This window comes from Eschrichtius robustus, chromosome 2 (genome assembly GCF_028021215.1).
Source record: "Eschrichtius robustus isolate mEscRob2 chromosome 2, mEscRob2.pri, whole genome shotgun sequence".
Classification (NCBI taxonomy): Eukaryota; Metazoa; Chordata; class Mammalia; order Artiodactyla; family Eschrichtiidae; genus Eschrichtius; species Eschrichtius robustus.
Genome location: NC_090825.1, coordinates 29,270,442 through 29,294,087, shown reverse-complemented (window position 1 = coordinate 29,294,087; position 23,646 = coordinate 29,270,442). Strand labels below are relative to the sequence as shown.

General features: G+C 39.1%; 1 protein-coding gene across 1 annotated transcript in view; it reads right to left on the bottom strand.

The window, feature by feature from the left end:
• Window positions 1-23,646, bottom strand: part of SPEF2 (sperm flagellar 2) — a 174,551-nt gene that overhangs the window by 87,663 nt on the left and 63,242 nt on the right. Inside the window, 8 exon segments of the mRNA XM_068535229.1 lie at window positions 2,839-3,012; window positions 6,647-6,804; window positions 7,839-7,947; window positions 14,506-14,762; window positions 17,404-17,507; window positions 19,438-19,499; window positions 20,858-20,918; window positions 22,447-22,595. Coding sequence (XP_068391330.1) covers window positions 2,839-3,012; window positions 6,647-6,804; window positions 7,839-7,947; window positions 14,506-14,762; window positions 17,404-17,507; window positions 19,438-19,499; window positions 20,858-20,918; window positions 22,447-22,595 — 1,074 coding nt within the window.

Here is a 23,646-nt window from a genome sequence, read left to right as displayed (position 1 = left end):
AAAACCAAGATTCCATAGAAATAAGACAAGTGAAGGAAAGAAGGATTAACCCTGAAACTTTGTTAACCTCCATAAAAGGACATTTAAACATCCAAATAGTTGAACACCAAACTCATTCATAAATAAATAAATAAATCCAAACATTTGAATTAGTTGCTTTTTTTTTTTTCTTAGAAATAAGCTTTATAAAAGAAGTCTAGATAACCTCTTAGTTCCTTTAATAACAATACTCTGGGTAACCAACCATTTAGCTCTAAACTTTAGCAAAAGGCAACAGCAAAGAAGGTAAAAATAGAGACACCTAAGACGTTGAACTTATAAAGTATCGTGAGCAAGTCTAATTTCTGCTGGGGATAGCACGCACTCTGCCTATTTTTAAAAATTATTTCCAAAATGTATTCTGAAATTGCAAAATATATTCCTAGCAGCATGGATAGATAGCAAGCACTACCATACTTTGTCATGCTCAGAACTTTATTTTTAAATTAAATTCTGACATTTGGTAGTAGACTTGGTAATAAACCCTTTAATGGGACATAACTGTGAAGTTTTTCAAATTTAATCTCAAGTGCATTTGAAGCAGATATAAAATACAGAACTGTTAAAAATTAATAAACAGAAAGCACAAATAAATAGAGTCAGGAAACCAGAAGGGGGAGCTCTCATGCCCTAAGAGGACAGCATTGCCCAACAGGAGGAAGGAAGACTCCTCTTCTTTCCTGGCAAGGACTCAGCCAATGAAAAGCCATGGACTCATCAAGTACTATGTCCCTCCCAACTTCCTTTTCCCCTCTATAGAAGCATTCTCCTTCCCTTGTCATGCGGAGACTTGCACATGGCTTGCCATGGTTGCAGACCCCGAATTATAATTTCCTGCTGATTCTGAATAAACCCATCTTTGCTGGAGAAATATCTGGCAGTCTATTTGTTTCAGGTCAACAGACCCATATACAATGTAGAACTATATTTGGACAAAATGACGATTAGTACGCAGTGTACTATGCTTCCTTCTTTACCCTATTTCCACCCCCTTTTTTTTTTTTTAGTAAATAATTTCTCTTTTCTTCTCAGCTTTTAAAGGAGATTGTAATTGGATGTTTGCTTTGGGTTTGTTCAGAAGCCTTAGGCTATTAGTTCTGTAAGTATGTTCTTTTGAAAAAAACTGTAAGTTATTTATATAAAAATAAGCAAACCTGGGAACTTCCCTTCCTAAAATCATTTATCCCAGCTTCCCTGAGCTGTAAGGGCAGCGCAGCCTGCACTATTGCCTCATCAACGTCTACTAGCACTGAGATCCCCTTGCAATGATGCGTTGCAGTTGGAAGGCAGTAATTGGGCCCCTGGGGATTAATTCTTCTGTACATTTTTAAAGATCAGGCACTAACCCTGCCCTTGGTGGAAAAAAGAGACAGATACAACCACTCTTTGAAGCAGCAATAGCTTTATTATTCCTCTCATGCACAGTATTCAAGTATACAATTTTATTTAATTTCACGAGCAAACTTAAGAAATTTAAAGGCTGAACCGTGTTGTAACCAGAAATGCTGAAGATGGGTTTCAGGGAATGGCTCCAATCCACAGATACTCCTGACCGTGAGGCCGAGGGGAGGAAAGGGAGGGGAGGCCACGGCCATAGGTTAAAGGCCTAGATGGGTAACTCCAGGCTCCCTTGAGCCTCTGTGGAAACTGTCTTCCCTGGCTAAACAGCATTTTTAAGGTTTCCATTTGTCCTTCAGACCACTGCTTTGTTTTTCTAATGGGGAAAGTATGTACGGTTAATTAATTGCTTTGTGCTTTATTGTTTCATATGATAAAATATTGTTTTTAGAATTTGCATATTTTGCCTTTAGTTAAGCCCCACTTTATTGGAGTACAATGGTCTTTAATAGACCATAATATATGTTATTAAAGTTTTCAAATGTATTTGTTTAATATAAATAAATTGAATTTAAAAAATCAGACCCATCTCAAATCTCCATGAAGTAGAAATATTATGGAGTTTAGAAATGCAATCATGACACAATATCAAGAATACCTAGGTAGACTTGTGTAACTGCACAGCCAGCTACTTACAAAGCTAAAACCAGCCACTAGAGCCACATTTGTTTCATACACACAGCACCAAGCTGATCCTGGCATTCTCCCAATATCACACATTTCAACAATTGAGGATTTTACTTTTGTCATTATATTGTCTACCACTTGACTTAATGGTCCTTAGTGGTTAAGGATCTAGAAAGAACTTAAGCTAAAAAATATTCTCTATAGAAACTCTATTCATGTATGTTATATATTATAAATATACAAGTTTACTGAGATGTCAGGTGCTTGTTCCTAGCCTTTTATAATCACATAGCACTGAAGAGTGACAGTTACATATAAATTTTCGTCTCTAAAGAATGCTGTTGGTATGTTTCCTTATTCCTGTGGACAACAGGTTGTGCTAACTCTCATTTTCTGACGATGGTCTCTCTTTTTGCAAAAACACAACCCTATCACTCTGCAAACAGACGTCTGTCCTCTTGATCTGCTCTAATCTCCTTCTGGTTATTCTCTGCGCCCTCCTCCTCTCACCTGTGGTCTTATTCTAATCAGTAGATCTGGGTGTCAGGACTCCACATTCCTTCCCACACAGTAAAGCACCTCTGCTCTGTGACAGCTGTGCTCTCAGTGACTACTGCTTTTCCTCTTCATCTGAGCAGACAGCTTGCTTTCATACGACTGAAGTTGCTCAAAGCCTGAATCTAGATAAATGGACTGGTACTATCATTTATAATTCTTTTCTAAAATGAACATGAGAAACTGGCAAACAGGATTAGAAATCGTTCTGTCAATCACCTGATGCTGGTTTTCCTTTTGCAGCAGGAGTTTTGGAACGCTCACGCTGAGGGTGGACTTCCTTCTCTTTTTCTGGTTCAGGAGGAGGAGGGGGAGGAGGGAGAGGTGATGTAGCCTCAGTTGGGGAAACTTCTTCTTTTTCCTCAGCTTCCTTTTCTTCTAATTTCTTTTTCACTTCAAAAGGATGATAAGAATGGACCTTTATTAGCGGCTCCAGACACCTACTATTTCACTTGAACTAAGATAAACCTAAATTAATATAAAACTGCTCTTACTGAATTAGGGCGAAATTCATGTTTTAGGGCTCTCCTTTAAATCATTCAGTCAGTAAAACTAAGATTTGAAGTCTTCTCTGCCTGGTTAGAAATACCGTTTCCCCTGCCTCTGATGGGGATGGTGTGTGTGTGTGTGTGTGTTTGTGTGTGTGTGTTTGTGTGTGTGTGTGTATGTGTGTGTGTGTGGGTGGGTGTGTGTATCAGGTGGGAAGGCTTGTTGAGGGGGTGCCATGTGTAAAACCAACAATCTAGAAGTAGCTGGTGTGTTGGGATAGAAAAATAAAAAATTACGTCAAAATTTCCAGGGGAAAAACAAGGTGAAAAAGCACAAAGAGAAGGTGAAGAGCGATGTGACAGAAGAGGTGAGGGTCGGGAGGACACGGAAGGGAAAAGAAATGCGCAGCACCGACATCTAGGGGTAAATACATATGAAGCATTTAGAATGATGCTCAGTACACAACTAAGTCTTAGCATTTCATTCTTTCATGCAGCAACTACTTATTGAATCTGAGTTGTGCCGTGAAGAAAAGGAAGGGTTATAACAATAAGGTAAACTACACCAGTACTGTCAGTAATAATAATAATAAGAAGAAGAACAATGTTAGGCACAGTTGTGGTTGCCAGAGATACAAAAGTAAAACAAAAGAGAAAAATCACTGCCTTGTGAAGCTAAATAGAACAGAGTAAAAGGGGTCAGGAGGCTGTGGGGCAGCTCTTAAAGTTTATTTAACCAGAGTGCTTTGCAGGGTAGACCCGCTGAGAAGGTGGCATCTGAGCAAAGACTTGAACAGGTTCAGGGAACGTGTGCTCCAGGCAGAGCAGACAGTCAGCCCAAGGGGCTTGAGGGGCGGAGCAGGGCTGGTTCCTGAATGTCTAGGCTCCTATCGTTGTTATGGCCCTTTGCCTTTGGGGATTCAGGCTCACCCTTCCCAGCATGCCCTCCCCACCCTCCCTAACTTCCCAGCCCTCCACCCTGGAAACGGCCGCAACTTTACCCCTGTAGCAGGGGCAGTGAATAACTGCACCCATGTATGGCTTTTTTATCCATACTCCCTTTGCCCTCAGATTATTCTTTTCAATTCAGCAAGCCAAGGAGGCTTCGTTCTATTAGATTTTTTTTTTCAAACTGGAATTTTTTTTCTGATTATAAAAGTGATATATAATTATTGTTTTAAAAATTCCAACACTTTAGACAAATAAGCAGAAAGAGAAATTCCCTGTTAAGTCTCTTTGTCTTCCTCCTTCTCCCTCATCAAGGATTGTACGGCTAAAGAGAAAACCACAGGCCCCAAATGGCGTCACTTGCACTAAATAAAGCCCATGATACCAAACCTAGACTTACTACCTGCCTCAGCTGCAGTTTCTACCTACTTCAGAAATGTAATTTTAATCCACCAGCTTGGAATTTTCTGGTCAGCACCAATGCTGTGATCTGTCATGTGGGTCCTCTCTATATCTCCCCACCCACCCAAAGAAGAAGAGGCAATCTGCATGGTAAAGACCCTTGCAGTACCCTTCCTCCAAAAAGAAGATGTCCTGGCCCAAAATAACCCCCCCTTTTTTTTTCCCCTTTTGCTAATGACTTCCCTGCCCCACCCTCCTATCTAAAAAAGCCTTCCATTTGTACCGTTCCTCAGAGTGCCCTTCTAGTTGTTAGATGGGACGCTGCCCACTTCAGGAATAGCTGAACAAAGCCAGTTAGAGCTTTGAATTTACTGGGTTGAATTTTGTTTTTTCTTAGCATATATTGTCAGACTCTTTTCTGTGCCTATATATTTAATAATAGACATACTTTTAAAAACAAAAAAGGGACAATTTAAATATAACCTGATTTTCCCTACTTAACAGTATATTATGATCATTTTTAAACAGCAGAATATTCATAGAAGTACCATATCCTTTTATTTTTTGTTTTTAGCTTAATCAGGATGTTTAATACAGAGCACTGGGCTAGGTAAATATTTATTATTTTAATGACAAAATATTTATTAAAAATAATTAACTGATTGGAATGTAAATCTTAAATAAGTGGCAGTAGAGTCTGTTAATGTAATAAGTGATCAGAATGTAAAATCCTTAGGAAAATGTTGAAGTGAGTCTGATAGCTGGCAAAAACACTGATTCTAATTGGTAGATGTTTGAAGCTACGGCTTAGAATCAGTTTGCTTTTGCCTCCCAGTCAAGACCCTAGAGGTTTCCTCCCTCCTCTCAGCCTAATTTCTGAGTGTTAAATAACATGTTAAGGGCTTCCCTGGTGGCGCAGTGGTTGAGAATCTGCCTGCCAATGCAGGGGACACGGGTTCGAGCCCTGGTCTGGGAAGATCCCACATGCCGCGGAGCAACTAGGCCCGTGAGCCACAATTACTGAGCCTGCGCGTCTGGAGCTTGTGCTCCGCAACAAGAGAGGCCGCGATAGTGAGAGGCCCGCGCACCGCGATGAAGGGTGGCCCCCACTTGCCACAATTAGAGAAAGCCCTCGCACAGAAACGAAGACCCAACACAGCCATAAATAAATAAATAAAACTAAATTAAATTAAATTTAAAAATTAAAAAAAAAAACAAACATGTTAAGCCCCTTATATAATATATGGGTTGATTTTTGTTTTGTCTGAAAGCTTCACATGGGTGTTTTTGGGGAGCAGATGTTTCGATGTGGATGCTTGTCTTTCTAAGTGTGAGCTCCTGGGTCCCCAAGGTGACTGTGGCTTACATCTATGCACTATTTTAGTGTCAGTTCACCAATACATTATAGTAGTTAGGTCATAAATCTAGGGATGGGAGACAGCATGCTACCAAGGCAGTTTTAGAATCCTTGTGATATTACTAATTTTGGCCATTTTTTATTATACCAAGAAATTGCAGTTGTCAATATAGTCAGGGGTGATTGATAAACAAAAGGGAAAGATTTATTTCTGAATTCATTTCTCAAAGGTAAAATCTCCATTGAAGTCTGGCATTGACAGTATATGAGCCTAAAATTCCTTTCAATAACAAATTCCAATAATACTATGAAAAGTTAATGGGCAATTACTATTGGTTGAATGAAGGAGGAAGGAGGTTGGGATGGTTTAATGTAGGTGAGATGCACCCAGAAGCAGGCTTATAGATAAGTAGTTAATAGTCAGTAAATTCATACCAACACAAGAAGATTTGGGGGGAATAATCTGCCTAGTGTTTTCATCCTAAAAGGATAATTCACTCATTGCTTCCTTATAATGCTGAGGTCAACAGATTGAAATCTTTACCCTTCCCTGTAACATCTTTAATTTTAACTCTGCTATTTTTTTCACCTGAAAACAACCTTTCAGCAAGATGACCTCTTTTGATTAAATTAAATTAAAGTGAAGAGAGAAAAATCTTTTATTTAGAAACATTTGCAGTGGAAAGCTGAATTCAGAGGTAGAAGATACTTATAGATGGTATGATCCCAAGAGAAGAGAGAAATTTGCAATCGCATTTTCACTTCCTCCTAAATTCATTAAAACCACACATTTTCGTTACGTAAGCTCAAAATTATAAAGAACTGTAATTACCTTTATTCTCTTTTTTCATTATTTCAGTCATAAACATTTCCTTTACTTTTTGGCACAAAGACTGTTTATCTATGTCAGCATTAATTTTTATCAAAATGTTTTCTGGCTCTGTAAACCATTGCTCCAATAAAGGCCAGTTGTCCAAGAAGCCTACAATTCTGCAAAACCCAAACGTTATATGAATATAACATATTGACTGAAATATTAGAGTAACATTAAGCATGATTTATCTGATGTACGTAATGAAAAAATAAGCTGCCAACATAAATCTGAAAAAGCGACTTTAAGAAATCTACAGGCAATGAAATACTGTCCACTTTAAAGAAGAAATCATTTAATGCCGTCTAGCCATATATTTTGAGGTATATGAATGAGTAAAAGAAGATTTGGCAATTCTATCATTTCAGGAAGCCTTTAGTGTGGGTTCATGTCTCTAAGTGAAGATCTAAGGAAACATCACCTATACTCATAGCAGACTAAACTCTGAACACCCTTCTGACGGTAGCTACAGCCTGGGCCACATAGGTCATCTACTTTTTCTTAGAGAAGTTAAAGAGACATTTGAGTAAGTATAGATGGCTCTTACTTATTTGCTTTACTCAAATATACTCTTGGAATGATTTTTGAAACAGTCTTGTCTTCCAAGAGTAGGCAGGCTTAATGTAGCTCAAATTCCTCTTCCCTGGTTCACTTCATATTTTTAGAGTTCTCAAGGTTTCAAAAAATTGTCTAATTTTGTCTAATTTCTTTTTCCAATGAGCAAATTGCATACGATCAAAAGAAGGTTTTTTAAGCATAACTTCACTTTAGTAACACAGAAGTAGTTTTAGAATTACACTCTATAGTCTGATGCCTAGCTCTTTGACATTCCATGATCTTCATTGGCATTTGCTGAATGAGGGCTGAATTAGGATTCTATATAATGAACTTGTTAGTTCATGTAGCCATAAAGAGAAATGTTGCCTGATTTAATTCTTTTCTTCCCAGACTATGATGACTTGCGCTTTGACTATAAAAGTTAACACATAAATATTTCACTCAACATCAAAGCTACTTAGTTTTGTTTTACCTGTAAAAGACTGAATGCTAAGAAATACTTTTTTTTTCTAGATCTGATGATTCCAAAGTGACTAGTTGTCAGTCTGTTCAAAGGGTAAGAAACAAGAAGCAAGACACTGAGTTTTAAACTAACCTATGCTGTATTTGATCTCTTAAATTCTGGTCCTCATCCACATCTTGGTTTTTAGCAGCTACACGTTGATTGATGTCTTCATGAGGAGTTTCACTTGAAAATGCTTCAGCTATGTTATGGAAATTACTTAATTAGACAATTTGCTAAAGCAGTCAAAGTTGCAGTAGCACTGCTAAAATGTACTGATACAAGAAAGTCAAATAGACATGGTCCTGCCTTTGGTCCAATATTAATTAAAATGTTTAACAAAATGTTGAAAAAGTATAGCTTTGGGATCAGAATTCAAATTTCCCTTGGAAATTGGGGAAAAGGAGGTAAAATACAACATTAAAGAGGAGCTGTAGTTTTAAGGTAGAGCATCTTGGGACTGACCATGAAGAGATGAGAATAAAAAATGATGGTTTGTCATGAATAACAAATTAGGAAACAATTAGAAAATCAACACCATGCTGTAAAAGCTAAGAATGAAATAGCAGAGTGGCCATAAAGTCAAATATGCAACTTATTTGTGGATATTATATTACAGTACAATAAAGTGATTTATCTTTCTTTCTAGACTTTATGATTTTTCTAGAAGAGACATAAAGGAATATACGACAAGAGACCAAAACCAAAAACGATCTCAACTTCTCTGATTGAGTCCTATTCAGGATTAAGGTACAAAGTCCAGAATACTCATGAATTCAGAATAAATGGAAAATCATAAAGAGGGAAAAAAGCCTTGAACTAGATTAAAAGGAATTAGATTACTCAGTCAATGCAAGAGAACACTGAAAAGCGAATTAATAGTGTTCAAGAAAATGAAGGACCTTCACAGGATATAGCAATCAATTGTTCTCCCTTTACATTCATGATAGAAAAAGAGGAAATTACGTATTATAAGTAATCTAGAGATGACTTAAGGTATATGGGAGGATATGCATAGGTTCAATGCAAATATCACACCATTTTATATAAGGCACTTGAGCATCCTTGGATTTTGGTATCTGAGGGGGTTCTGGAATTAATCCCCTACGAATGCTGAGGCAAGACTGTATTACATTATTTTATATTCACAACAAAACTTGTGAAGTAGGATTGTGATTCGAAAATTGTCCCAAATGGCATAGTTCATAAATGACAGAGAAAGGATTTGATTCTAGTCAATCTAATTCCAAGCTCTGAACTTCTTTTTTTTTTTGAACTTCTTTTTAATTTTTAAACTATTTCTTGAACTATACCTGCCAAAAAGAATGCATACATGATTATACAGCTCAATGACTTCCCAAACTGAAAACAGCACCCAGATCAAGAAACAAACATTATCAGCCCTAGAAGCCCCCTCATATTTCTTTTCAGTCACTATAAGTGACTAAAGTTATCCATCCAGAGCCTGCACTCAAAGCCTCTCAGTACCTCTCCCCATATTATGAACACTGCTGTTCCCTCTCAGGCTGACCAATGGCCCAAGGCACTGGCTAAAAACCCAGGCAGCCACCTATTCTTCCCTTCTGACAAAATCTTATGCTCCCACACTGGCTGAACCTTCCCCTTAGGTCTCCTGGTCTCCTGCCAGTTGGCTTTGAGTCTGGGCCACTCCTCTCTGCCCAGCCCTGGCAGGACTGATGTTCAGTCTTTGAGCCTGCTTGGCTTTGGCTGCATGAAGGCTGCTTCCCTGTGATGACATTCTTCAGGCTTCCCCACGGACCCCAAGCATTGCAGGGCCATGCTGCATCCAACGCTGGTGACTGGGATCCCACGCCCCAGCCCAGGCCTCAGGACCCCAGCCCACTGGTCTGGGAGGAGGAGAGAATAACACCTTTATTTTGAAAATCTGTCCGCCTTTGGCTTATATGACATTACTCTCCCTGGATTTCTTCCTTTCTCTCTAGCTGCTGCTTCTAAACACTTCTTCCTTTGCTCTCCCCATTATTCTCAAGTTTTCTTGGCTGTCATCCTGGGTATTTCTTAAAATACACTTTTCTTCCTAGATGATTTGTCTTACCTTCAAGCCCTTAACTTTAGTACACACTTACCTCCTGACATCGAGACCCATCTATAGAACTGCCCTCTGAACATCTTAGCTTAAAAGTCCCATAGGTACCAGGTACTTCAAGTTCAACATGTCCCTAAAGAAACTCTTGTGTTTCTTTCCATATTCTCTAAGTGAATGGTATTATCATTCAAAAAGTTGTGCCAGTCAGAAACTTGAAGTCACCCTGTTCTCCCTGCACTAAATTCACAACAAAATGAATGCCCCCATCCCAACTGATCAGTAAGTTCTATAGTTTCCCCCTAAATAGCACCTGAAGCTGACTCTTTCTACCTTGCCTCTCTAGCTGTCTTAATGCCTTTGTTGCTTTTCAGATGGTGATAGTTTTATAACTCATTTCATTGCTTCCAATCTCACTCCCCTTCCAATGCATCCTCCACATTGCAGCTAGAATGACCATTACAAAAAGCATATTGAATTGCATTAAATCTCAGCTTTAATAGAATTCAGTGACCTCACATGGCTTCAGGATAAAGTTCAAACACTTTAACTTGGGGCAAGACATTTCAGCTGGCCCCTGCCTACCCTCCAGGCTCATTTCTGTCACTCTTCCACACCCTGCTGCCTCTCAGTCCTAATGATAATCTTGCTGTTCTCTAGATGAACCCTGCTTGCCGATTCCCTCGCCCTTCCTCCCTGTCTTGGTCTGGTAAATCTCTTCCCATGCTGGGTTCACCTAGTATAGCATATAAGTGACTATATTATAATAATCAGCTTACTTTTGTTTCTTCTCCCACTACTTTGTCAACGACTTGAGGACAGGGACTTGCCCTTCATTTCTGTACTATCAGTTCCTGGCATGTTATAAATGTTAGATAAATATTTACTAGTGGCACCCTTTTAGCTCCCATCACTCTATAACAGTGTTATCTGATAAGACAGATCTTTCTGAGATGATGAAAATGTTCTGCATCAGTGCTGTCCAGTATGGTAGCCACTAGTCACATATGTATATGAAATGTGGTCAGTGTGACTGAGGAACTGAATTTTTAATTTATTAATTTTAAATCATTTAAATAACCACCTGTGGCTATTGGCTGCCGTATTGGAAGTACAACTCAATACTATAACTCCTTGTTTCCTTAGTTACAATTTCCACTAAATTCTTTGAAGGCAGGATCCATTTCTTCTTTATTACGGTATCACCAGTGCCAATCACAGTGTCTGGCATTTAGCAAGCACACAATAAATAATAAATGAATATGTGAATGAACAAGATATTTTTGAAGGATAGAATTTCATCTGTCCAAAAGAGTGGGTGGAGTCTTGCTTAAGATGAGGAGAGCAAATTGGCAAAGTGATCTTTCAATGGCCATTCCAATCTTACATTCTAAAAAAGAAAAATCTTAAGATATGTAAGAATCACACTTTATCTTAACTTAAAATACTTGAACATAAAAGCTGCAGATAGATTTTCAAAGTTGTGGACACATTTAGCCTACTCAGTTCTGACCAAAACAAGTAAGAACTATAAACTCAATGATTTCATACTAGTTTTTGTGATTTAGAAGAACCTAATCTAGTAGTTGGCTCAGTTCACTTCAGACCTAGAATATATATGATTAGAAATACATATAAAAATAAAAAAATTAATAGTGCTTTAACACTAAGTTCTGAGGGTAGATAAATAAGATTATTTATGTGTATATGTACAAAAAACTTGACAAAAAAAATTCTCCCTGTCGTAGTGAATAAAGGGCATTTCTGAGCCTAGTTATAAGTAAGTGGTCTAGAATTAAGAAATTAAACTAGTTAGATGCTAACATCAGCTTTGATAAATTTTCCAGAACCATTTGTCATGTAATTTTGATAGGGAATTGAAAGAACTCAAACTGGATTGAGTAGATTTCTTGAAAAATTTGTGCCAATTGGTTTCCTTCTATTTTTTGAAACACACAACAAATGCTTCCTAGGGATCCTCAAGAGGGTAGGCAAAACTTCTAAGGCCCTTGTAGGATTATAATCAGCTTTCAGGGACCATCTCACCCACAGGTCTTTGTGTGTACTTAATAACTCGTCATATCTTGAAAGCAAGTCAGACTGATTTGAGTTCAGGGCCTTATTCTGTCAGTAGATGGCCATGGATTGGCAGTATTCTTTGCCAATCGTCAGATGATCCTGAACAGGGATGAGAATTTGGCTGAAAAAGCAGAATCATCACTACTGTCAGCATAGCTCCCTTGTATGGAGAGAAGTAAATTCTCCCTTTTGAGATCTGATGGACAGCATCCAGTTTAAACTACTGGGCTCAACAGCTGAGGTCATATCTAATGGCTTTGTCATTTTATTTAACTAAACAATGAAAGGAAGATCTCAAAATTATACAAACTCAAAATAAGGAAGAGTGTGACCTTGGACAAGTCAAGTGCTCATGCTTTAAATATCCACCTATAAATAAAGGCACTGGAATAGATGATCCCCTAAGTCTCTCCTAGCTCCAAATGTCATTGTGTTAGTAGTAACAGCAATAATGAAAGAATGATGTTACCATTTGTTAAAGGGCAGTTTTTTAAAAAGGTAAAATCAAGACACTCAAACAAATTTAAAATGACATCATCTAATTTTTCAAGTAATGAGGGAACCAGTAAGATGTGATGTTACAACTAGTACAAATGACAATCTGAATAACAGACCTATTTACAGGTAGTCAGGAATGCTGAAATAGATGGTAATAGATGAAAGACTGGTTACTATATATACAGCAATGTAATATTTGGAATCATCTTTTCAAAGTATAGAAATTAATTTTATCTTAATTAAATCGAATTCATTTGCATGTCCATGAACCAGAATCATTTGAATTACTATTAGTTTCCTACAATTTATAGTTACAGAAGAGCCGAGTCAAAGCCAATGAAAGGCATAGACCCCTCTGAAACCAGACACTCCTCGGGGTCCAAAAGACAATACTCAACCTTCTATTGCAAGGATATCCAATAATCTTTTGTTCATTTCAAAGTCTTCCACTATTTTTCCTAGCAGATACTACGTGCCTAGTATCACGTACCAGATTCTATCCTAAATGTTTAACATTTATCTCATTTAATACCTGTGATATTGTGATATAATAAGAAATATATATTTGGACTTTGGCTCCTGACACAGAGCTCTGAAAACCCTTGTAATTTCCTGAGTGATAGAGGTAAAAGGAGCATTTTTCTTTATTCATAATATGCCCCTTTCAACTTTATCTGAGCTTATGCCCAAGAGGTGACTCTTGGATGGTAGGACCCTGTTGCCTGAGAAACCAAGTGACTCGAGGGCTAGAACTTTCAGTCCTACCCCCTGATCTCTAAGGAGGGGAAGGGAATAGAGACTGATCACCAACGCTCAATGATTTAGTCAGTCATGCCTATATAATGGAACCCCCATAACAACTCTAAAGAAGGGATTCAGAGAGCTTGTGTGTTGGTGAATGCATCCACGTGCCAGGAGTGTGGCACCCCCCCGAAACTCCATGAGCATAGAAGCTCCTGAGCCTGGGACTCTTCCAGACCTTGCACTATGTACTTCTTCATCTGGATGCTCATTTGTATCCTTTATGGCATTCTTTATAATAAAACAGTAATAGTAAGTAAAGTGTTTCCTTGAGTTCTGTGAGTCATTATAGAAAATTATCAGACTTGAGGAGGGGTCATGGAAACCCCCAATTTGTAGTCAAGTCAGACAGGAGTGTGGGTAACCTGGGGATCCACTACTTGAGACTGGCATCTGAAGTGGGGAGAAGTCTTGTGGGACTGAGCCCTTAACCTGTGAAAACCTGTGATAACTCTGGGGAGTTAGTGCCAGAATTAACCTAAATTATAGGACCCCCAGTTGGTGTTTTTCAAGAATTGGAGAACAGGGTGCTATGGAAAACCCACACACCTTTGGTGTCAGAAGTGTTGTGAGTAAAGAAACAGTTTTCCTTTAATATCCAAAACAATACAATGAAGCATTCTATTATATAGGATGTGAAATGGAGGTTTAGAAGAATGAAGTACTTTTCCCAAGGTCAAATGCCTAATAACCTGGAAAGCCAGGGTTCAAGAATATGTGCTTTTACCCATAACCACTGAATTTGTGGAATAAAGTAATATTTTCATTTCAACAATGAAAAGTAGTTAAATAAACCATGAATCTTGGCAAGACTATTTGACCCTAGTGTGGAAGGACTGCAGCCAACTGATACCTGCTCCTCAGCTAACACGCAATCCAAGGGAAGGCTGTTACCAGATGCTTGCTTGCAGCACCAGTGTGGTTCATGAACTTCGCTTTGGGTGGCACACTAAGATGTACTAGATAGCTACAAGGAGCTCCTCCACGTATGCAAGCCTCGAAAAGGAGGGCGCCTCTGGGCCAGGGGAGCTGCCGAGTTGATGGAAGGGTTGAATGAGATGCTTGTAGTTGGCATGGAATTCTCCATGAGCTCCAGGCTTGGGCTACAGTGCTGAACGCTGACGGAGCCCCAGGAGGCAACTGTGCTGTACTAGGTAATTCTTTGGAAGCCTGAAATGGATTCTTTATTATCCACTTATAATTGTAAAGGGCCTTCTCCTGAAGGCCCTGAATGGGAATAGTCACCATTTCAGGCAAAGAAAAATAAAGAGCTCTGAATTATAGAAAAGAATATTTTAAAAAAGGTGTCCAGCTTACCCATGATGTCATTCATGCGATTCAGTGAGGAATTATCTGAAATATCTAATAACATGACAAAATCAAACGCAGAAGGGGGAAGAGGCACTTCTCTGGAAGTTGTAGGGTCAACAGCCAATGTGGATATTTGTGATTTCTTTCCCTCCAGTTCTATGAGGTTTCTGTTGCAGCCTGTGAGGGCTTCCTCCAGAAGCTTCGCTTGGTTTAATGTCATTGGAAAGCCATCCAGGACCCAGCCTTTATATATAGGTATCTGACTAAATTAGGAAAGGACAAATCATTAACATTTTGATAGACACAAGTCCTTCAGAAATAATAACACAGTGAATCTTGCCTTTATCTTTCTTTCAATTTCACAGTAACCTCCTTCTGCATGAAGTTTATTTCTTTACAGCCAAAATTAGATTTCCTAATGTACCACAATCGCTCCCTTGCTCAAAATCCTTCTGTGGGACCCTGCTGCCCTCCAAATCTATTCTAGAAGCCATAACATGGTATTTAAAATGAACTGGCCACAACTTACTTCCCTATAACTTCTTCTCTCACAATTTTGAACCATTCACTTTGAACACACCAATCTCCTCACTGTTATGTGAGTATAAATTGTACTTCCTAGCGGTGTTCATAGGCTGTTCCTCTTTAAAACCTCAATTTCCTCATCTATACAGCGGGATAACATAACACACCTCACAAGACGCTGGTGAGGATGAACTGAAATGACGCATTTTAAGAACCCAGCACAGAGTGTAGCATATGGTGGATACTCACATCGCCAACCTGGAAATTTCTTCCTACCCCACCCAATCCAGCACGGAGTCATAACAGCCTGATCTGAACTCCTCTGGACCCTCATTCACTTCACCACACGATTTGTAATTCTTATATTTCTTGACAGAAAAATTCAAGTGAGTCTTCTTTATCTCAGTTAGATTATAAGTTGCTAAAGGGCACGGGTCATTTCTTTGGTTTTCGTACTCAGTGCAGCATCCTCTATAGAGAATAGGTGCTCCAAGAATTATTTTAGTTCTTTAAATTGGAAAAAAACTTCAACTTTGCTCTCCAAAACGCTTCAATTGTGTAAGATTAAGATTTTGATTTTTGGATAAAATGTTATGATTTCATTTCTTTCTCTGTTGGAACTCATTTAAACAATTAGAATCCCTTTCTAAAGGCTTGGAAGTCTGCTTTGGTGCCTGTACATGACCCTTCTATCAGTGTGGCAAGGAAGAAGGGGGAAAACCAAAGTTCAGAGAGGTTTTATTACTTGTTCAAAGTCATAAAATGGCAAGTGACCCCAAATCCAGTGATCTTTCTGCAGTATCAAGCTGCCTTCAGGTCACTGCTTCTATTACTCCTACTAGGCTATGAAGAGCAAGGAAAGCCTACATTTTGCTTTTATAATTTGTCCAGAGTGTGGTAAGCATTCTGCACAGAATGAGTTTGTTGATTCATTGGCCTCAGCTAGAGGAGAGAAATTTCTTGAGCACTTTACCAGGTCTGAGGGACCTCTTCTCCCACCTCCAGTCTCAGGAGCTACTGCAGAGGGAGGAGAAGGTCAGGGCCACACTTGTCACGCTGTAGTGTGAGGACACCAGACAACAGGGAGTGAGGAGACCTGGGCTTTGGCTCTGGCTACGCCACTAACCAGATACGTGACCGGATTGCCTAACTGAGCTGCCACGTGCCTTCCTTTCCTCACTGAAAAAGAACGCATTTGGACTAAATGAAAGGATGTCAAACTGATGACAGTTCTCTAATGGTGCCTCAGGGGCAGAGGGGATGACGGTAGTGGTGGCGGTGGTGGGAGGGTAGTGGAGCTCTGGGGAGGGGATGTAGACGCTCCAACTTCAGTGAAACCACAGCTAAGATCTGCTTTATAGCTGATGCTTTTCATATACAATTTTCTTTGAACAAGGACTCCCATGGCTTATTCCAGTACTGAAAAATGTTGCAACTATTAGAATGACTCCAGCTTTGAGAATAGCATCACTGTGGCCCAGTTCCTTCAGTGTTGCATTCAAAGACTAATCAGTCCAAGATACATTACAACTGAGAGGCAACTTAAATCTTTAATGAGGTCTCTTAAGAAAACTCTAAAGGGGGAGTCCATTCCAGATGCCCGGCAAAACTTCTCCAAAACGTCCTGTTCTCACGTCTCTCAGTCTTAACGTTTCCCAGGTAGCACAGCTACCCCAAACCCCTCACTCACTCGAAGCTCTGCAACACCCTGCAACAGGAGCCTTGTTGATTCCTTTTTCCAGCCTGTTCAGCCTCATTTCTTTATTACACGGATCAACAGAACCCCTATGGATTCTTTTAATTTCTCTCTTTTCTGTATTGTAAAGGAGGGCTGAGGAGAATCCTCTATCCTTAGAAAGGAGGAATTACAATATTATAGCCTACTTAAATTTTTTCTTTACCCTTATTGCACATCATCTCTGTGCTATGCATATATGTGAGTCCTTGCCTATGCAACCTCTACTTTCTCATGGCCTTCCTACCCTTCACTGCCCAGCCTTTGAGTCACAGGGGTCACTTCCTCCTCCAGAAACACAAAATGAGGAAGCACACTGGCCCGTGACCACATAGTTAGGGTCCCCCTTCTCCAAAATCTGTCCCTTGGCTTTTCCAAGTACCTAATGTCTCCTTGAATTCCCCACACGGGATAGAACTTAACCTGAATTCACATCTGGGTGAATGAAGTCAAGGTTGGTGAAGGGTGGGGGGGGAGTGAAATATAGACATGTAAATCACAAAATTTATCTTTATCTTGCTGTGTTTACTTAGGTAAATTCATTAGATGCTGAACATAAAAATATTTCTGTATTATTCTTTATACAACTCTATTTGATAAAGAACATATTAAATAGATATAAAAGAGAAAAGTGTGATACATACTTAATAGCATTTACCATGATGCTGACTAGCAACATATCAGATATGCTCTTTCCTTTCTTCAGCAACTCTTCTGATTTTGCACCAAGCTGAGCACGCACAGTGAGCTGTGAAAATAAACAATGGTAGGGGACAGCTGACTTAAAAGTCAGATTCCAAATATTTGGAGGGAAAAAAATTAAATGGTCGTGTTCTCTGGTGAAGACACTGATCGTTTAGCACAATTTTGGAATCAGCCAAGCGTTTAAGGAAAATGTATATGCAGATTTCGGGGCTCCTCCTCTGGCTCCGTCCTTTCCAAGATCTTCCTCTTTAATTATCAGCTGCTCTGGCATCCCCAAACTTCATTCTCTAATATCCTAAATCAAAGAGATTAGGGCTTTCTGCTCGGGTTCTAACCACTCATGGCACGCAGATGCGGCATGTCCTCTGGGGTAACTTGCATAAGCCTGGCTTTTGCCCACTGAAGTTTTCTTCTGTCAGTGGTCAAATCCCATATATTTTCTGCCTGGTTTTTGCTGTTTGCTTTTTTGCTGTCTGCTTCAGGCCCTCAGATAATTAGCTTTTGTATTTTGTCCAGCCTTTGTATTGTTATCTGTAGGAAGGCTAGTCTAATTAAGCTACTCCACATCCACAGGAACATCCCTAGCGCCTATTCTGAAATTGAGTCAGTCACCAGAGTGAGCATTTTATAAGTCAAATGATACTCTGTCTCTACTGAAAACCCTGCAAAGGCTCCTCCTTTACTCCCAATGTCCTCATCATTGCCTATAAGGCTCTGGCTGCCCTGATTCTTCTCCCTTTCCACTCATCTCTCTAACTTCATCCCTTCTCTTCCCCCACCTTGCTGGCCAACCACCTTTCTGCCTCAAGACTGTCGTCCAGCTATTCTGGCAGCCTGAAATGGTTCCCCAGATCCAGTGGGTGATTCTTTCAATCTGCTTAAATCTCACTCTCTCAAGGTGATCTCCTTACCCTACTTGTTCTTTTCTGATGGCATCATCACCATCTAATGGTTCATATAATTCATTTATTTGTGTGTTTATGGTTTATTATCTCGTTCCATCTTTTAGAATGTAAACTCCATAAAGTCCAGGAACCCTGTCTTTTTTGTTCACCGACATATCCACTCCCCCTTTACAACAATGCATGGAACAAAGTATGCCCTTTGAACTGAATTGAATATGGAATTTGGGGGATTTGTAACTCAATAAATGTAAATATAAAAATATACTTAGTCTTTCTGCTAATTTACATTTAAAATACACAGAGTAAAAATTATAAGTCCCCCTTTATCACTTTCTCTAAACCCATTTCTCTCCCCATAGGTCATCACATTTACAGGTTGCTGTATATTCTTCCAAAACTTATTCTATCTTTAAGCAGTTTTGAAATCTAAAATATTATGGAACTGGTTTCCTTGATGAAACAAACAATAAAGGTAATCAAATATACTTTTATTTATTTCCTTTAGTTTTATTTAATAAAATCCCACTTGATTAATCTGACCGTTCTATTTGATGATCAAAAATGTTTCCAATATACAGTAAAGCAATACTATATATAGAAATATTAGTTTGCATCAGAAGCAATAGCCTGTAGATTGTTGTAAATATTTTTTCAGGGATTAATAAAAAATTCTGCAGAGTCAACAGTAAGTCTAAGGATAAATTCTGGAAAAAAAAATCTTTAAAGGTAAAGAAATTGTGAAAGGAAATAAAAGTCATAAATTAAGTGATAAAGAAAAATACATAAATATAAATTTGGCATAAGTCTAAAATTTTTAAAAGCATGTGTTTACTTTCTTACCTGGCAAAACTGAAAGCAATTTCCACTGCTTTAGATTCAAAGGATATTAAGAATATAAAAAATATCAAGTAAATTCAGGCTTAGCTAATTTCACCATCAGATTTATCTTAAACCAAAGAGGAGCACATTGCTATTTCATTTCATTTGAAGATGAAAATGCTGTGAAAAGGCTATGAATCAAAACACATTTCAATACACTAGGAGCCAAAGTTAGGTTATAGTACTTACTTCAGAGAAACTCTCACTTGCTACGACTTCTTCAGCTTTTGGTGTTTTTCTAGTATTGGTACCTAGCAATAGAAAAAGTGGTAAGAACATACTCCGGTATTTACAGCTAACAACCATGTTAACACTTGACCGTCTATGGCTTTGGACATGTGGGTTATTGGATTCAGCTATGCCTGAGATACTCAGAGGAAAGGAGTAAAAGCATCAGCACAGCATGGCGTTTACCTTCATTCCGCAACATTAAGTCCTGGCCACTGTGTGGTTTGGTGTTTTCTACTTCCTTCCAGTATGGCTCACTCAGAACAATATCATTAGAAATACTTTAACATAGTTTGGGTTCTCTTCTCGGAAAACAAGCCAAGATCTCAAGAGAAGTCATTAAGATGTTAATTTGTTACGTTTTTACTTTCCTGGATTATCAAGTTGTAGGTAACAAACACTTCTGAAAGTGGAAAACTCCAGAAGTCAGAGGGTTTTTTAGTTAAATTCCACAGAAAAAATAAGTTTTCAGAGTCTGTTTGTAATTTACTGGACTTCTCTAATAGAATATGTCACAAAGTATACTTAGATAGTTTAAAAAATCAATTAAAATTATCTTGTAAGACACAAATAACTGAAACAAGGGACAGGTTATATTCTTTTAAAGTATGTGAAACTTGACTGCTCTGGTGGAGTTGCCTGCTCATAATAAATGTGCACATTGTCCAAAGGTGATAGCAAGAATGGTGATGGCACAGAAGCAACCGATTTTATGCTAGAATATGAGGCAAAGATTGAATGTGGCAAAGCCTTACCAGCACAAATAGAAAAGATATTTAAGATTTAAAATTGTTTTCCTTCAATGGTTCTACCAAGGATCTGAAGGACTAAAGCCCAGATCCTAAGGGAGGTAACGTTTCATTGGGTTTGGGAAGCTTGGTTCTATTTGCTTTGCCCAAGGCTGGGAATAAACTTAGCTTTATCTAAGGAACCACTGCTCAGGTGGGTGGAAGAGACAGAGCCGCAGCCTTCCTCATCACAGTGAGCAAAGCAGCAGCATGCAGAGAGCACAGCAGTACTCCCCCCAGCTGCATAGGTGAGAAGAAACCATAAACTACTGTCTGCCTGCAAAGCCAGGAAGAGTGACGATGATTTAGCCTGGCTGTTTTCAAAACCACAGCAAAACTGAGCAGCTACTTGAAGGGGTGTGAGAAGATTCCTTTGAAATTGTCATCTCTTACCCCCAGTTGTAGACAGTGGTTAGGGACGTCTGGGTTTATCTTGCTGTCTCTGTCACGTGACCATGTAGACAGGCATCCCTCCCCGTCTCCCCTTTCTTTCCCTGGAAGCTGGTTTGTGCTCACATCCGTGTGCTCTTACTGTTCATCTATCTGTCTCTCTCATGAAAATGATGGATTATTTGTTTCGATATCTTACTTACTAAGTCTGCTTTTATCTTCTGTTTCTGGTAATGCTTCAGCTGAAAATACATTTTGCAGATCCTTTGGGGAGGAAACACACGCGAACACACATGGAGAGATTTTAACACTGTCATATTTTAATAACATTCTCAATTTTATGTCTATAAGTAGGGTTTAAAAACATAGACTATTTTATCTAAAACATTAATGATATTAAGAAGAACTCAGTGAGTTCCGGAAGCAAACAAAATTTGATAATTGTACTTATAGAAACACATAGTAACCCATGGTATAATCTGTTTTTCAATTTCTATGTAAAATAAGCAACTGCCATTATGAAAGTATAATGGAAGCTGAGAAAGAGGTAGAGTTTATGGAAAACCACCTTAGAAAGAACAACCTTAGAGGTGTCAGTCATACCCAAAAGGGAAATAAAGGAAAAACATGTACATTATCTATCACCATATTGATTAGAATACAGAGTACCACAACAGAGAAGAAGAGGCAGCCCACCGTGAAGAAAAACTCTCCCAGTTATTTCCAGAATCACGTTTAAATGGTATTTATTTTGCAGCTCATGCAAATGACCTGGATTAGATTCTCCGCTAATTTATTCAGTTTCAGAAACAGGATAAGGCAGGGAAAAGAGTACTGGATTTAGAATCTGGGATTCCAATCACAGCCTAGCCGTCAACAAGCCTCTGACCCCAAGCAAATCAACTCATGCTTAGGGTCTCTATTGTCTCCCTTTAAAATGAGCAGGTTGGACCACACCATGATTCTCGGGGGGCGGGGGGGGGGCACATTCTCCTAATTCCTGCCCTAGAATCTTTATGTAATAATGTAGCAAGATGCAACACTGATGGAAACGGTAATGCAGGTAAACCGTAAGAGACCTTCCCCTACCAGCCACCCCTCAAAACTGAGATCTACTAGTCTAGATCAGAGGTCTGCAAACTATGGTCCCTGGACCAAAATCGGCTGGCTGTTTTTACACAGTCTTTGGGCATCACTCCACAGGATAGCATTGTGAGGACCAAGCCAGGCGCCCCCCTCGCCCTCTGTCTGCTCCTCTCCAGCACCCTCCTTGGCTGCTGCCCAGGACTGGCATCAGGCTGCATCTACGAGATGGGGACTTGCTGTTGGCCACTGTCAGGCTCTCGGGAGTGGAACTCCATTCTGACAGCTGGTGACGTGGTGAACTCGTCCAAAACACTCATACCTCACCCCTCTCCAAGCCCTCACAATTGGGCCCCTCCACCCCTTTACCAGCTTTACCAGCTGGTGGCTCTTTCCTCAGGAGAATGTCTCCAGCTGATGGTAACTGGGCACAAAGCCAGCCCACCACCTGGGATGGCCCACCTAGGCCAACTGATGTGTGTGTATGTATGTGGGGAGTGGAGAGGGGGGTTGAAATTTTCTCTCATTATGTAAGTACCTATGTAATATCCTCAGTGTTGCTTCTGGGCCCATAAAACTTAAAATATTTACCCTCTGGACCTTTACAGAAAAGTCTGACAACCTCTGGTCTAGAGGATCTCTTAGATGCCATCCAGTTGGAAATCTCTAATGTACACGGTGAAGAAAAGAAAACTAAAATCTCACTTGCCTGGCTTTCTTTACTACTCTCTTGCCTAACTGGTAGAGCCTTTTCTTCGGCTGCTTTCTGAAGGGCTCCGCTGATCTTCTCATTGTTGTGAAATGCTTGGATCGCTTCTTGGACGAGAGTGTCAATAGAAAGTACCTGAATAGGAAAGCCTAAAATACAAACGACAATTTTATTAATAACTTTTCATTTAGGAAATTGACATCATTGTTCTTCTGTGCTGGCTTCACCCTTAGAGTACGCTCTTCAGGGTGCCCCAGCAGTGTTTTTTGGATCAAGCTGGTTTTTTTACTATGGCAGTAAAATTCACATAACATAAAATGAATCATTTTAACCATTCTAAAAGATGCAATTCGGAGATATTTAGGTCATTACAATGTTGTCCAATCATCACCACTACCTTTTTCCAGAAAATGTTCATTACCCCAAAGGAAACCCTGTATCTATTAAGCAGTCACTCCCTATCTCCCTACCCTTACCCCCAACAACTAATTTGCTTTCTATGGATTGGCCTCTTCTAGATGTTTCTTATCCATGGAATCATACAATATGTGGTCTTTTGTGTTCGACCTCTTTCACTTAGTATAATGTTTTCAAAGTCTATCCATAGCACATAGAGTACTTCACTCCTTTTATGGCTGAATAATATTCCATTGTATGGATATATCACATCCTGTTATCAATTCAGCAGGTGATGAACATTTGGATGGTTTCCATCTTTTGTCTACTATTAATAGTGCTGCTATGAACCTTCCTGCATATGGTTTTTTTTGAACACCTCTTTTCAGTCCTTTTGGGTATATACCAGTGGTGGAATTGCTGGTGTCATATGGTAATTTTTTATTTAACTTAATGAGGAATCACGAACTACTTTCCATAGTGGCTACACCATTTTACATTCTCACCAGCAATGTATGAGAGTCCGACTTCTCTATATCCTCACCAACACTTTTTTTCCAATTTCTAAAAATTATACCCATCCTAGAGGGTGTGGAGTGGTATCTCATTGAGCTTTTGTTAGGCTGCCTTTTAAAGAGGTCTATTTAACCTCTCAATAATGACTTACTGTTCTCTGCCTTGGACTGTTACAAGACAGACTGGCCTCAGTGAAAATTTTGATTTTTCCAGTAAAAACAGTAAAAGGTAAGTATTAGTGAAGAAAAACTAATTAAATAGATGGAAAACTAAGATTCACTTCTAACT